This window comes from Gossypium hirsutum, chromosome A05 (assembly GCF_007990345.1).
Source record: "Gossypium hirsutum isolate 1008001.06 chromosome A05, Gossypium_hirsutum_v2.1, whole genome shotgun sequence".
NCBI lineage: Eukaryota > Viridiplantae > Streptophyta > Magnoliopsida > Malvales > Malvaceae > Gossypium > Gossypium hirsutum.
The window spans coordinates 56937492-56952736 of record NC_053428.1 but is presented as its reverse complement, the minus strand read 5'-3'; the positions used below and the strand labels follow the sequence as shown (position 1 = coordinate 56952736).

The window sequence follows — 15245 nt, the reverse complement described above, 5'->3', positions numbered from 1 at the left end:
GAATGTGTTTCACATCTTTTCTGTTTTTTTCAAAATTCCATTTCTCCTCCAATTCCCAAAAGTTTTTTACATGAGAATTTCCTCTCTTTGCTTGCTACCGTTTCTCTTTTGTACTACAGTCATTATTTTTGTTTTGGCTCTCTACTTACTGTTGAATTTTCACTTTTCTTTAGTATTGGTACTCTTTGTTCGATACCAAAGTGGATCAAGAGGTTCGAGGCTGCTAATCGGCGTCCTAGTAGTGTGAATTCATCGTAGTGCGATTGAAGGAACTGCATTTGCTGTGAAAATGTACCAGGTGTGTACTCGAAACGCAGAAAACGAGATTCAACAAAAGCCAAAAAAACCCCTCTGTCGATGCCACACGGTCGTGTGGTAGGCCATGTGCAACGACACGGCCGTTGATTGACGAAGGCCAAGCCGTGCGCAAGACACGGTTGTGTGATGGCCAGGGTGTAGCCATGTGGGCCATACGAGCTATGCCAAATTGGGTGTGTGGGCCTACACGGGCTAGCCACATGGGCGTGTGAGCCCATTTAACCGAAATCTTTCCTAGGGTTGCACGGGTCGTCCCAAACAACTGTGAGCCTACTGTAGAATCGGTAAGGGGTAATTAGACCCTATCTTGTATGATCTGTATGACTGATATTGTGTTCTGAGCATGTTATTATCATGCGTATCTGACTAATCTATTCCATAAATCTTTATCTGTAATTAATCATGTAAGCACGATTATTCTGTAAGTCTGGTTCTACATTTGTTTTTGATAAAAAGACCCAAAGGTCAACCTCAATTTATTGCATCATTTAAAACAAACTCATGGACTTCCGACGGATAGTCCATTTTAAAATCCTTAGTACAATCATTTGTTTTGGCCCAACTACAAAGATAATCAGCCACTTTATTACAACAACGAGGGGCCCATTTAAAATTGAAATAACTAAAATAATGAATTTGCCGCTAGATCTCCAGCATACGATGGCCCAGCATAGTCAAATCATAGCTCTGATTTTTGAAACGGTTCACAAGGCTAGCACAGTCAAACTCTAACTCCAAAGAATTCCAATTATTTGACTGAGCAGCCTTTAAGCTTTCTTTCATGGCTAGCATTTCATCCCATTCAATTTGCATCTCCTTATCCACAACCCCCATCTACCCCCCATGAACAAAACCATCAAAATCCCTAGCAACCAACCCATAGTACATTTTCTTCCCATGAACAGAGGCGTCAAAATTAATCTTCACCACCCCCTGAGACGGTTTTTGCCAAACTTTATCCTTCGCTTTCCTTGGTAACATCGACTCCCCCAACAAGCTAAAATTCAAATGTCCTTGCTCAAAGCCGCTGCTCTCTTCCAGGTCACTTTGGCCCCTTCCTCAGCCCCCTTAAAGTTCTGGTTATTTCTACAGTTTCAAATATTCCAGAGGACGGTGATGAGGTCAGAGACCGCCTTATAGTCCAACTCTCTGACCATATCTTCAATCCAATCAATGCATCTGGAGTAATTCCCGACCAGGAACTTATGATTAAACCCACCATACTCAAGCACTTTACGGGCCAGTGGACAATCCTTCATCGCATGAATAAGGGTCTCCTTATCTTTGCCGCATCTCGGGTAAGTATCAGCAAAACAATTACAGAAACTGGAAATTTTGTCGAACATAGGCAAGATATTTGGCCTAATGTCCAGCAAAAAACCCTGATTTTCAGAAGGGTTTTTAATTTCCAAATGATTCTCCAGAAGATCCTGTGATGGCTGAATCCTACTTGTTTTCGTGAGGGTTATGAAACCAGGTACGTTGATCTTCAGGGCCATTATGAAGAATGGGGATATTGCAAATTTGGTCCCCTATATTTTCACCATAGATATCCAGAACCATTTTCTTGTCCTAGTCATCCTTGCTATCATTGAACAAATCACACACATTTTCCTCTTTGACCAACCTTTTGTCAAGACAAATGGACTTACCCGACAGACCTTCAAATCCCGAATTATAGTGCCACACTCTAATACTTTTGTCGTTACCAATAGTCCAACCTGGTTCTACATTTACAGTATCTGTTTTGGGGTTGGGAAAGGTATGTATATTGAAGGAAGTGTTCTGAGAGGCGTTTACGCCTACTATCTGGCAGCTCAGCTGCAATATATCTAATATGTCTGCATTTGGTACTGCATGGTGTGTAGGGTTGGGTGGGTGTTTTAAACCTCACATGGTGTGCAGGGATGGTCGAATATGGTGTGTAGAGGCTGGGGGTAGGATCCTGATTTGTTTCTGGCTACATATCTGTATCTGTATCTGAGATGGGCTAAAGCCTAAATCTATATCTGAATCTGTAATGGGCTTAGGCTTAAGACTGTTTCTGATTGATATCTGCTATTCTATATGTATGCATGCTTAATTCTGTGGGGTTACACACCGAGTTTACGTAAACTCACCATTTCTTTTGTCTTTCCTGTACAAGTAATCCATAGAGTTAGGCAGATCGTTGCAGCGATGGACTCGACGTTGACCACTCTTTTAAAACTTTTACACTTTTGTTTTATGGATTCATTTCAATTTGTTGGATATTTCTTTTGTAATTGGGACTTTATGGACTGTTTTGCTTAAATTTGGGTTTTACAGTGTTTATGATCTTATAACTGTAAAACTCAATAACAATCGAGATTTTACCAAAAGCAAATTGTAACACCCCGTACCCGAGACCATTGCCGGAGTCGGACACGAGGGGTTCACAGACTAAATTCGCTTACTATCGCAGTCCATTTTAAAAATTTCCAGGCAGTTGGCTAACTGCATCACTGTCACCTTAAAAATTATATCTTGAGTTTCACAACTCAAAAATCAGTTTCGTAATTTTTCCCTGAAACTAGACTCATATTCCCATCTACATATTTTTTTCTAGAATTTTTGGTCGGGCCAATTAGTACAGTTTATTAGTCAAAGTCTCCCATGTTACAGGGATCGACTACACTGACCTTTGCGCATTACGACTTGGATATCTCCCTGTAAAGAGCTTCAATACTGATGTCGTTTGTTTCTATAGAAACTAGACTCAAAATGAAATCTATGCATATATGGCATGACTTCTAATTATCTCTGGTTAATTTATAATGAATTTCCAAAGTCGGAACAGGGAATCCAGAAACCGTTCTGGCCCTGTCTCACGAGAACCTGAATATCTCTTAACATACTGTCCATATGATCGTTTCGTTACTTTTCTATGAAAATAGATTCATCAAGGTTCGTTTACATAATTTATTCACTATTTAATTCCATTCCTACTATTTTTAGTGATTTTTCACATCCACATCACTGCTGCTGCCAGCATCTGTTTTTAAGGTAAACTTTACCTATTTCATGATCCTCCATGGATCAACTAGAGTTTGTCATACATATTCCAAAGGTGATCAAGAATAACCCTTCCCATGGCTAACCGTTACCAACATTTCCATACCTCTCGACGGATAACATACAAAACGATTATAATGCTATGATCAAAGTATATTTAAGCCATTTTCGCATGGCTATCCAAATTTACACAAAACCGAAGGGTACATGACCAACAACAAAAGGGTAGTCCTATACATGCCATTTTCAGAGTTCAACCAAAAGTGTACCAAAAGGGCTTTGATAGTGTGGGCGACTTCGACTTCAAAATCCCGAGTCCGATAGCTGAAGAACCAAAATCTATAAAACAGAGAATCAAAGAAACGGAGTAAGCATTAAATGCTTAGTAAGTTTTGAGCAAAGAGTTTAGACACAACCAAAGTATAGCATTCATGTAGCTAAACGGATAATTTCATATGCACAAATTTTCAATATCATACTTACTTCACATTACCAACCCTTATGTTCATACACAAAAGATCAACTTAGCCAAAGGCCGGTAGCTCATTTATCAACTGAGCGAATACTTATTTGTAAGGGCTCAACTAATTCAAAGCACATACGAAACATACCTCAATGCTGGGATGTTACAAGCGTATTAACTGAAATTTTTACAGCAAGATCGTTCATTCCCGAATCACGTACCTTCGAAATTTAACCGGATATAGCTACTCGTTCAAATGCCTTCGGGACATAGCCCGATTATAGTAACTCGCACAAATGCCTTCGGGACTTAACCCGGATTTAGTAACTCGCACCAATGCCTTCGGGCTTAGCCCGGAATTAGTAACTCGCACAAATGCCTTCGGATCTTAGTCCGGATATGGTCACTTAGCACAAAGCCTTCGGGACTTAGCCCGGACATCATTCGAATAACCATGCACATTTAACAATAAATCATGACACATTCGTATTTCATTTTCATTAGCAAAACTCAAACACAAGACACTTATCACTCTTGCAATTTCGGCTCAATAGCCACACACAAAGAGCATGATTTTGATTTGCTTAAAACATGATCTAATCAAATCATAATTTAAGCTCTATTACTCAAGAACTTACCTCGGATGTGGTCGAGCGATTTCGACAACTATTCGATCACTTTTTCCTTTCCCTTATCCAACTGTGGTCCTCTAAGCTCTTGAGCTAATTCAAACAAATTTAACTCATTAAAGTCTCATTTTGCTAGCTTATGGCCAAATATGACAAGGAGTTTGATAGGTCATATGGTCACCTTTTAGCTCAAATACACAATGGTCATACGCATTTTTAATCACATCAAGCAATTTAATACAATTCATTCGAACATCAAAAGAGAAGCGCAAGGTACTTAGCCCATATATACATTAGACATTAGAGTCACGTATGTACGAAATCACGAATCGAATTCAACATACTAGCTAATATTTCCCCTTAGCCGAATTTTCTAAGTCAAGCTAAAGCCATCAATAGGCTACCTATGGCCGAACATACACATAACTTATGTACTTATTCATGTGGCCGAACATACATGTCTATGTTGGGGCCGATTGCAACACTTAATACATTCTACAAGTATGGTCACTTGTATTGACTAAACACCATTTTGTTTCAAGTTCAAAACTTGGCTAATACACACATATATACACTAGTAAAGCATCCTCTCCCTTTCCATCAATTTAACACATGCATTACTCATTAATATACCAAAAATTATATTCGGCCTTAGCACACAACTTGCTAGCCGATTCTTCTCCATCTAGCAACCAATGCACATATGTGCTCATTCGTTAGACTCTACTTCATCTAACAACAACCATATTTTTCCCTTCTACTTCCTACCATGGCCGAATGCATCACAACACCATACCATTTCAATTTTGGTCATGGTTAAACAAAGAACTTAATGTCTCACTCAAAAATGCTAAAAAGAAGATTCAAGAATCATCAATCCACCATCACATGCACCATTACAAAGCTTCACTTTTAGCATGCAAATGATATCAACACAAATCCACCTTAGCCGAATATCATCTCCATGACATAGTAAAGATTTGAACCATGGGCTAGTTAGAACTCAAGCTAACTACTAAAATATACATGAATCTCATTGAGCAACCTCAAACATACCTTAGCCTAGTTACATGCATGACCGAACCTCTTCAACATTTCCTCCTTTCTTTCCTTTTGAATTTCGGTCAAGGATGTTCAAGGATGAACACACATTTTTTTTCTTTATTTTCTTTCTTCCATTCACGGCAAAGGGGGGGCATGGATGAGACCATTTTTTTTTTCATCACTCCTCCCTTTCATTATTTAATTACCATGCTCATTATTTTACTGTTTCCTCCCATGATGCACCAACACAACATGTCTATGACATGTTTTGCCCATCACCCTTTGTCCATCCTAATGTCATGGCCGGCCACTACTAGATGGGGGGAAAATTGACATGCAAGTCCCCCCTTTTTCAACATGCACTAATAGGTCCTTATGTGTTGATCTATCACATTTCAAAAATGTCACACATAAGTCCTATTGACTAAATTCACATGCAACTTACTAAATAGAAGCTTAAAATTTTCACACATTTATTTTAGACAATAAATATCATATTCAAACAATTTGGTGACTCGGTTTAGCGGTCCCGAAACCGCTTTCCTACTAGGGTCACTTTAGGGCTGTCACACAAATGTTTTTTTTTTAAATCACAAACAGTTTTACTTAATTATAATGGTTTTTCGTAAACTTCCACTTTTAAACACTTTTAAGGCAAGTTAATTAAACAGGAATGAATGTTTTGATAATTATTCTACGCAAATAGAGTTAGCAGATCCGAAATAGTTTTATCGTGTTAGTTATTTTTAAAACCCATTCAATGTGACATCACCAGATTCAACCATAACGTCTAGGCTGGGTTTGGGGTGTTACACAAAATACCTATTTGTGTTTTTATAAAAGAATCATGATTAAAGTTTGTTATAATTATTTTTGAATCTCCTGAAGAGATCAAAATATATTTCCCCAAACTTCCCTTACTCATGACTTTTAAAAGAATGGTAATATAAATGCTTAGCAAATACATTCAAATAGTCATTTGAAAAACTAGTATTCAAGTTGAATACGTAGAATATGAGAAAATATGTGATGTTTTCATAAGGAGGAGTAAATACACATTGCACTTTTTTTCCCTTAATCGAGGTTTTGTTCCATTGGATTTTCCTGGTAAGGTTTTTAATGAGGCAGCATATTATACGTATTATAGATTGTGTACTCTTTTTCCTTCATTAGGTTTTTATCCGATAGGGTTTTTCCTAATAAGGTTTTAACGAGGCACATTATTTATCAATGGACATCCAAGGGGGAGTGTTATGAATATCTTATTAAGTGGGTGTCCATCATGATCAAGATAAAGTTTTAATGTACTTTAAATTCTAATAGTTATTAGAATTAGATCTCTACTTCTTTTATACTTCTTATGCCTATAAATAGAGACTCTGATGAAGCATTGTAATCACCCATTTTGATCAATAAATTACATTCTCTATTGCTTTCATATTTTCTTTGTTCTTTATTCTCTCTATATCTCTTTATTTTATAAAAATTTAAATATAATTAAACATTAGTAACTATTATAAATAAATATTAATAACTCTTGGGATTTAGATCATAGATTTAAGGATTTAGAATCGGTTTAGGTTTTAGCATTTATTTATAATTAATTACTATTTAATTATGTTTAAAAAAGTTACTAATATTTATCTATAAGTCTTCTACTATTTTTTTGTTTTATTTAATGGTCAGATATCATATTATTATTCACCGATGATATATGAAACTTATGCACCCACAATGTATTAAATATTTTGAAATTACCACCACAAATGCAATTTAATGTTAATGTCAACTAAAAATAAGTTAAATTTTGTTTTAAATAAGAATTTAAACTATCAAAACATATTGGAGAATCATTGAAACAATTAAACATTGAAGAATATTTGCTAATTCACTAAATAACAGAAGATAAAGTGGACATTAATTTAATTGCACCCAGTTTTCTTTATGTTTATTTCACCAATTATGTTAAATATTAAATGAATATAACACTGTTATAACTTGTGATCATAGCTTGAAGCTGCTTTCTCGGTCTTAAGATTTTCCTCCAATCTCGAACCTCGTTCGACTTTCTTGGTCTTTACAATCTCTTCAGCAACTTGAATATCATCCTCAATATCTGGATCACAGCGTGCGGCCCAGGAGAACCAGGGACAGTAGCCTCCTTCACTTTCAGATGTTCATCAAAATGAACACTTTCTATTGAGAAAACAAAACAGAGTGACTGCAAGGAATGCGAGGAAAAAGCCACCGCATGAGAAAAACACAACAATTATAACCGCAATATCAGAAGATGCAGTGAAGTTTATATTGATTTAACTTTGGTGCAGTAATTGGGAGAACTGGGAGCTATGAAGCATAGACACGGACACGTAATAAGGGTACAATACGATACGGATATAGCAACACGGTAATTTTTAAAAAATGAAGACACGGATACAATAAAATATAGTAATAAAAAATATTTTTATTATTTTATATATATTTTATGTTAAAATACTCAATATAAATAAAAACATTAATATTTTTCATTAATATATAATCAATTTGTTTTTACTTTCTTACTCCATTATAAATTTATAACTATATAATACAATACATTAACTATTTTTTTTTTGGTTCTTAGACAGCATTAACTATTTTTTGTTATTTCTTACGCAGCATTAACTGTTTTTTTTTTTCTTTCTTATGCAGCCCCTTTATTTTCTTTCCCATTTACCCCTTTTTTTTCCCTTCTCATTTACTATCCTTACCTTTGCTCTGTATTTCATTCTCTACAAAAAAAAAAAAACCCAGCATCATCATCTTCATATAAGTGAATCAAGTATGTTAAAAATCTTTTAAATTATCACGATTAAATGTTAGTTCTTTTTATCTGTTTACTAAAGTTCTATTCTTGCATATGATTTCCGTTTCTGATTCAAGCCAAAGTTAAAACCGGGAGTGTCCGGCGTGTCCGGTACGTATCTGGCCGTGTCGGCGGCGTGTCCCTATCGGACACCAATACGACACTGGTACGAGGGGATTTTCCCCGTTTCGGTGCTTCCTAGACTGGGAGTCTTTTTGTAGTGATAGTGTATTTTCTATGGCATTTGGATTCATATGCAGTATCAAGTGACTTGGCTCTCATTCTAAGTTTAGACAGGATGGGCTAATGGGGTTTGTTTGTATTGTAAAACACTCCTTAAAACTTTCCTTGGTTTTCTCCTAAAGCTAACACGAAATCCAAACTCCTAAAGACATACGAGGTGAGAAAAGATCGCCGGGTCAAAAAAGAAACGAAAGTATAAAAGAAAAACCATAATTTGGCCAACAAATTAGTTCAGAGTATTTCAATCGGCTGAAAATATTTCTAGAATTTAAAGGAATGATGATCACCTGATGAAGAGGGAAATCATGGAATACAGAGGGCTTGGACCAACAAGGTTAATTCCTTTATTGAAACCTCACAACCAGTAGCCATTTAACTAGAAAAGTAACTATTATTGCTTCTACCTTAATGATATGTTGCAATTGGTAAGGTGAGAGTTTTGACTAGAATCTTACTATACATTGATGAAAGAAATAAACTACGAGTTTGATTAGCAGGTGAACCCCTGAATTCAGCCAGAAGACCAAATCAGTATACGGATCAGATGTTTGCCAGATGACATACAGTTTTGCTCTTCTTACAAAATAACATAGAAATTTCCACCAAATAAAGAACGAAAAGAAAACTCCTGAAACTTGTCTATTTTTTATTTTTGCCTGCCTTTCAGTTAGTAATAGTTAATAAACATGCATTACATCATGCTACGACAACCATAATTATTCATCTTTCTTCTCAAGAGGGGACTTCACAGCAAATGTTCTTATGCAGTGACGGAGGAGGGGGGTGGGAAGGAGAAGTAAAAGGATTGCAAGTTCTTGTTCACTGAACGGTTACTCCATCCTTGGAGAGCATCATTGATAGGAGAATTTCATTCCATGTATCAGGCACTCCAGGAAGACACCAGTGGCTGCAATCAGCTACCGACTGCTTATCGCTCCAAGTGCCAACATGAGCATCACTACGGAAAGCTCCCATGGGGGTTACATGTAACACTGTCACAGGAGTTGTCATTTTCTTTACAACATCAATTATAATGTCAGAAATTCGGCTCTGATCTCTCCCTTTAGTTTTCAGCCAAGGGCGTCGAGTCACTTTGCATGAATTACGGTTTCGACCTCTGCAAGTGAAAAGACCAGTTAGTTAGCCAGATGAGTGTGCAAATTAGTCACACAGAGATCACCACCTAAAGATCTGAGGGAGATGCGACCAAGCAAGTTTAACAAATTCTTGTTTTTATATTAAATAAATATAAGGGTAAACTATAAAAATAGTCACTTTTGTTTGTTTTAGGTTATATTTTAGTCACTTATATTTGAAATGTTAGGTTTTAGTCACTTATGTTATTATTTTGTTACGAAGTGATCACTCTTCCGTTAAGTTCCGTTATCTCCCTAACGGTAATCCTATGTGGCAGTCTAACTAGATTTTAAGTGCCAACTTGAATTTCCTAATGAGATGAAAATAGATTTTTTATTAAATAAATTTAATTAATTAAAAATTTTAAACCCTAAATTTAGTTAAAAAACCGTTCATCTCCGCCTTTTTGTAGTTTTCTTTTTCAATTGACTAAAAAAGCTATTATCATCAAAATTTTGTATTCACGTACAAAAACAAAAGAGGATTCAATAGAGAGTCCAGGTATGTCTTCTTCACCGACAAATTTATGTCCTAAAACTTAAAATGAAGTGGTTGTCGACAAATAAGAAAATAGTAATCGCTTTTGTTCCTAATCATTGTATTTTCCAATTCTTCACATTCTTGAATAATTAGTGTCTCAATCTGATTTTTTCTGATCTGAATCGGCTTGTTTGTTCACATCCCTTTGTGGGTATCCCTTTTTTTTATCTAAAATTCTTTTAATTGTTAATATTCATATCAATAATTTTAATTTAGGATTTTTATTAAATAATAAAAAATTCAATCTTTTATTTTTCAGTATTGAATAAAAAAGATAGAGGAATGCGAAGGAGACATACCTCCATCTTTATGAAGCAATCAATTTGATTTCAATTATTTTGATCTTAATAATAGTTTTTCCAGTCAAATGAAAAAAAAAATCATTGAAAAAAAGAAGAGACTGAAGAAAAATTAAAAAGAGAAGATGAACAGTTTTTTTAGTTAAGGTTAAGGTTTAAAAATTTTAATTAATTAAATTTTTTAATTAAAAATCTATTTTCATCCCATTTAGAAATTCAAGTTAACATCTAAAATCTAGTTGGACTGCCACGTAGGATTACCTTTAGAGAGATAACGGAACTTAACGGTAGAGTGATCACTTCGTAACAAAATAATAACATAAGTGACTAAAACGTAACATTTCAAACATAAGTGACTAAAATGTAATCTGAGGCAAACAAAAGTGACTATTTTTATAGATTACCCTAAATATAATTATTTATGTATGTTATATCAATTTGAGTTAATAATTTATTAAAAATGAATCAAATTAAAGTTACATATATAAATTTGTGCAACATCAAATTTCAAATTTTAAGTATAAAAATTAGACATTAAATTAATGTCCAAATATAGTTTTGAGATTTATTTCTTTTTTCTTTCATCCAGCAATTAAAAACACGTATGCTCGTATATACTTTTTTTTCTTTTACATCTCCTACTTCTTTTGTGTAATGAGTAAATGTTGCAAAAGAGGATAAATTTTGTACATCTTATATATATGTACTAATTTTCTTACCAGCGATACATGGGTTTGAGTAAATGTTTTGTACATGAGTAAATGTTTCAATTAAAATATATTTAAATTATTATATAATTTTACATAAATTTAATTATATGATTGGTATTATAAAAAAATTTATAATTTCTTTTATATTTTTGTAATTCAATATTTTATTTGATAAAAATAACGTATTAAATTATTATATATGCATGATATATACAATTTTCTAGATTAAACAGATGAAAAAGTATTTATGGCATTCATTAATTTGTTATTTATGAAATCTATTTATAATAAATGTTTTAAATATTTTTAAAAAGCTTTTCTATTTTGTTTTATTTTTTAGAAACTTAATCCTTAATATAAAAATAAAAAGACTAAATTCCTAATATACAAGAGTACATAAATTTGAAGCATATTTTAATCTTATTTTAAATACTTATGCTACTACCAAAGTCCAAGCTTTTAAATTATTTTAAAAATTAAATTGACCACGTCAACTAAAAGCTGAAGATATTGTAATATAATATAATATGTGAAATTCCATACTTCTTTAACGTCTTAATTGGACATATTGTTGTAAGTAATGATTTTAGATCAATTTTAATTGCCCTTTTCAATGGTATATCTTCTTCTTATACTTTTTAGAAGGGGTTTTATGCTTTGGTTCGATATGAGTACGAGTATGTTCACTTCTTTTGATTTTTCTCAATGTCTACATGCTTATATCTAATATGTGTCAGATATGAGTATTTCAAAAAAAAAAAAATTTAAATCATAGCAATATGGCATAACTGAAGTGTTTAGTTATTAAATAAATAAAGAAGTATCATTTGAAAAATAGTGTTTATATTATAATTTCAACAGGCAAAAAAGTTTGGCATATCATTCAGTTTTTTCTTTTTCACCTAAAAATCTTGCAAAATTTCCATTCAATTTACTCTTCTTAATTTACCATGACAAAAATGCAAAGCCATACGTTGACACATTGAAGCCAAAGCCTTTCCAAACCTGGAGGTTCTAATGTAGAAGAACTAAGCTCATCACTAGAATTGAGAATGCTATATTGCTCTTTTTGTTTAAAATAATGTTTATAGTAACAACTTTTAAACACACAAAATTTTTTTGTCTTTATGCATCACCCAACTTAGCACCCAAATAATTATTATCTTTTTCAGCTAAGGTGGAATACTTGCTTTGTAGATGCCTTATTTTCTAAAGCAAAAAGACAAAAGGAAAAAACCTGGTAGAAAGTAGAATGGCTTACATCCAATGCGAAGATTCAAAAGTCCGGAAGAACACCCTAGTTCTGTTTCTGTTGACTGAAGACTCAACCCAAGATACCCATGTCTCCAATGCAGTTCTAAAGGCAGATGCGATCCCCATTCCAAGCTTTAGTGATCTACCTGCCTGAAAATAGCGACCCCTGTCTGGTAAATTCTGTTAGGAGATTTCTACATAAAAATGAAACATGCATATAGATTTGTAATTTAGTCCTAAAAGCAACAGTGCGAACAGTTCGGTACTTTGTCACTATATTAGAACAGCAAGGAGAAAATGAGGCATAAACTGCACTATAGGTGTAAATTCAAACAAGCAGAACATATCATATAGGTTGGTAAACATAGAAATAGATGAAAAGATATATATCAACACAAATCACATTATTGCAAATTTACCATGCCTGTGCATTAGCAACCTTTGATGCATTGCCACCTAAAAAACAATGACTCAGACATTAAGACATATATCAAGTTTTAATGACTCAGCTTGGAACATAAATTGATGCAAGTAAACTTTCATGAAACTAAATGAACTAAAAATTGAAACCAAAATTTTAACTGGAAAATTTCTGTTGCATCCACCAAAGAACACCAATATATGCAGTTAAAGATATCTAGATAACTTACATATCAAAAAGCTTAGTTGGCGTCCACCAATGACCTGAATTAAATATCAAGAAATCAGAGTCAATCCACTCCTTGCTCATATCATCCAGCTTGTCAAGTTTGACTGTTGATTTAACCCTCTTAGGTGCATGCCTTGGTGCTGAACCAGGCTGCACTAGGAAAACTGACCGATAAAAGTCAATACGTAAATTATATGAACTGAAATACACTCCTAAAAACCTAATTCGCTTAGTGATCTTATTTCCATTAATTTCATAGACATTCCTCTTATCCTGCACACCTTGCATAAGCAAACATATCATAGACTCCCATTGTGTTCTGCTCAATGAATCACCAACAAAAACAATCCGTTTCCCATGAAGCTTTCCAAGGATCTCTTGCACATTAAACCTTGGAATTTCACAGTTTTTAGGCTGCCATCTCCATTTTTGATAACCCCTATCTCTTCTTCCATTAACCACACAATCAAACCCACGCTCAGCAAAAGGACATTGTGAAGCATTATATAAAGGGTAACTTTCATCAGGGATCCATTTGCCATAAAAAACATTGCATTTGGCAACTAAATCATCAGACTCATGAACTGTATAAGTACGAACAGCTGGCTGATATATTGGAAAGACATGAAAATATGTGCATATCATTGCTAAAAGGAACGATAAAATTAAACCAATAACAATAAGTGCACTGATTGATTCAGAAACACAATGCTTACAGTGAATCTTTACAAATCTGTCACTAAAACTCAAAACCCTTTCATGAAATTGTCTCAACTTGCTAAATGAACACTGTTCAACCTCAAAATTACCCAACATCTCAGCTATCTTTTCGGAAATGTACACTGATTACCATAAAGAACTAGCCAACTTCTAATCAGAATTCAGAAATGAACGACAAAGTAAAGCTAAGTAACCCAAATTAGCAGCATCAGTATATAAATCATGCAATCGAAATGAAAAGCACTTGAAGTTCAAGATCCCATATTTTTTTCTCAAAAAGATAAAATCTTACAGTTGTTTTTTTCCAACGCAACCGGGCATCTGCAAACTCAAGCAGGAGCTGCAAGCAAGGTAGTTGGGAATAATGAAATAAAGATGGAAGGTGAGGGCATTTTGGGTATTCAAATAGTAGTTCTGAACATGATGTAAGAACCGCAATCTTAAAAGGGCAAACATGGTAATAAAGAGCGGAAGCTCCTAGCACCAGCTCGCTATCTAACGCCTAACAATATTTTTAGCAATTTTATTTATTATTTAGTTTTTTTATTGATAATATATTTGCAGACATAAGTATTTTTTGAAGTGGATGAAATTTTTTAAAATTTTTTATAGACATAAAATAGTTTTCTTATGTTAAATATATTTGCTAAACTTTTTTTTACAAATTTTTCAATGTTTGATGATTAAAATAATTTTTTAATTTAAAAACAATGATTTGAAGTTTATAATTAAAAAAGGAACAAATATTTTCAATGTTATAAATTTTTAATTTTTAAGTGATTTTCTTATTTTTAAAGTACATGAAAGCTTGTATTGCAAGTAATGTAAATTAAGATAAAAAATAATATTTATATATATTATAATTAAAAATATTAAAAAAAAGTTATATGCACGGCAATAAGAGTGAATTAACAGAAAATGTTCTTTTTTTAATATTTATTGAATTAGGCCTTTTTTAAAATATTTATGGGATTAAGCCGATTTTTTTTTAAAACGTGTTGTGCTGGATATGTTTGTAGCGTACTTTGCAAGAAAATGAGCTGAGCTGAATGCATTTTCAGCTAATGTTGTAAGAAACCGCTTCTAGCTAGACACGCTTTCCTGCTCTATCAGCAAAAGGCTACCAGCTCAGCGTGTTTTCCCTAATGGCTACCCCACAATAGTCTAATTACAACAGCAACTTCCCACCCCAATGGTTAAAAAAAAACTATTTAAAACCCCTCAATTCTATATTTTTTTTAATTCACTTGTAACACCCCTTACTCGTCTTCATCACTAAATTAGGGTTATGGGAAGTTACAACAATTAACAGAACAAACATAGATTATTTCAAATAAAAAAATTACTTTTAAATCAATCAT

The 15245-nt window shown here is 33.7% G+C and overlaps 1 protein-coding gene across 1 annotated transcript; it reads right to left on the bottom strand.

Annotated features, from left to right (window-relative positions):
• Positions 1 to 9040: 9040 nt before the first annotated feature.
• LOC107957327 (protein trichome berefringence-like 7) lies at positions 9041 to 14384 on the bottom strand. Its single transcript, XM_016892831.2, has 3 exons — positions 13166 to 14384; positions 12523 to 12681; positions 9041 to 9692 (listed from the first exon to the last, which is right to left on the bottom strand). Exons 1-3 carry the CDS (start codon positions 13978 to 13980, stop codon positions 9395 to 9397), a joined length of 1272 nt encoding a protein of 423 aa, XP_016748320.1. The 5' UTR covers positions 13981 to 14384; the 3' UTR covers positions 9041 to 9394.
• Between the last annotated feature and the right edge of the window lie 861 nt (positions 14385 to 15245).

Bases quoted from the DNA above. Each gene is read 5' to 3' on its own strand.
- LOC107957327 (XM_016892831.2), bottom strand. From the start codon at position 13,980: ATGTTGGGTAATTTTGAGGTTGAACAGTGTTCATTTAGCAAGTTGAGA. The intron at 12,682-13,165 runs GTAAGTTATCTA...TTTACCAGACAG, and splicing joins CCAACTAAGCTTTTTGATAT to GGGTCGCTATTTTCAGGCAG. The intron at 9,693-12,522 runs GTAAGCCATTCT...TTTCACTTGCAG, and splicing joins TTTGAATCTTCGCATTGGAT to AGGTCGAAACCGTAATTCAT.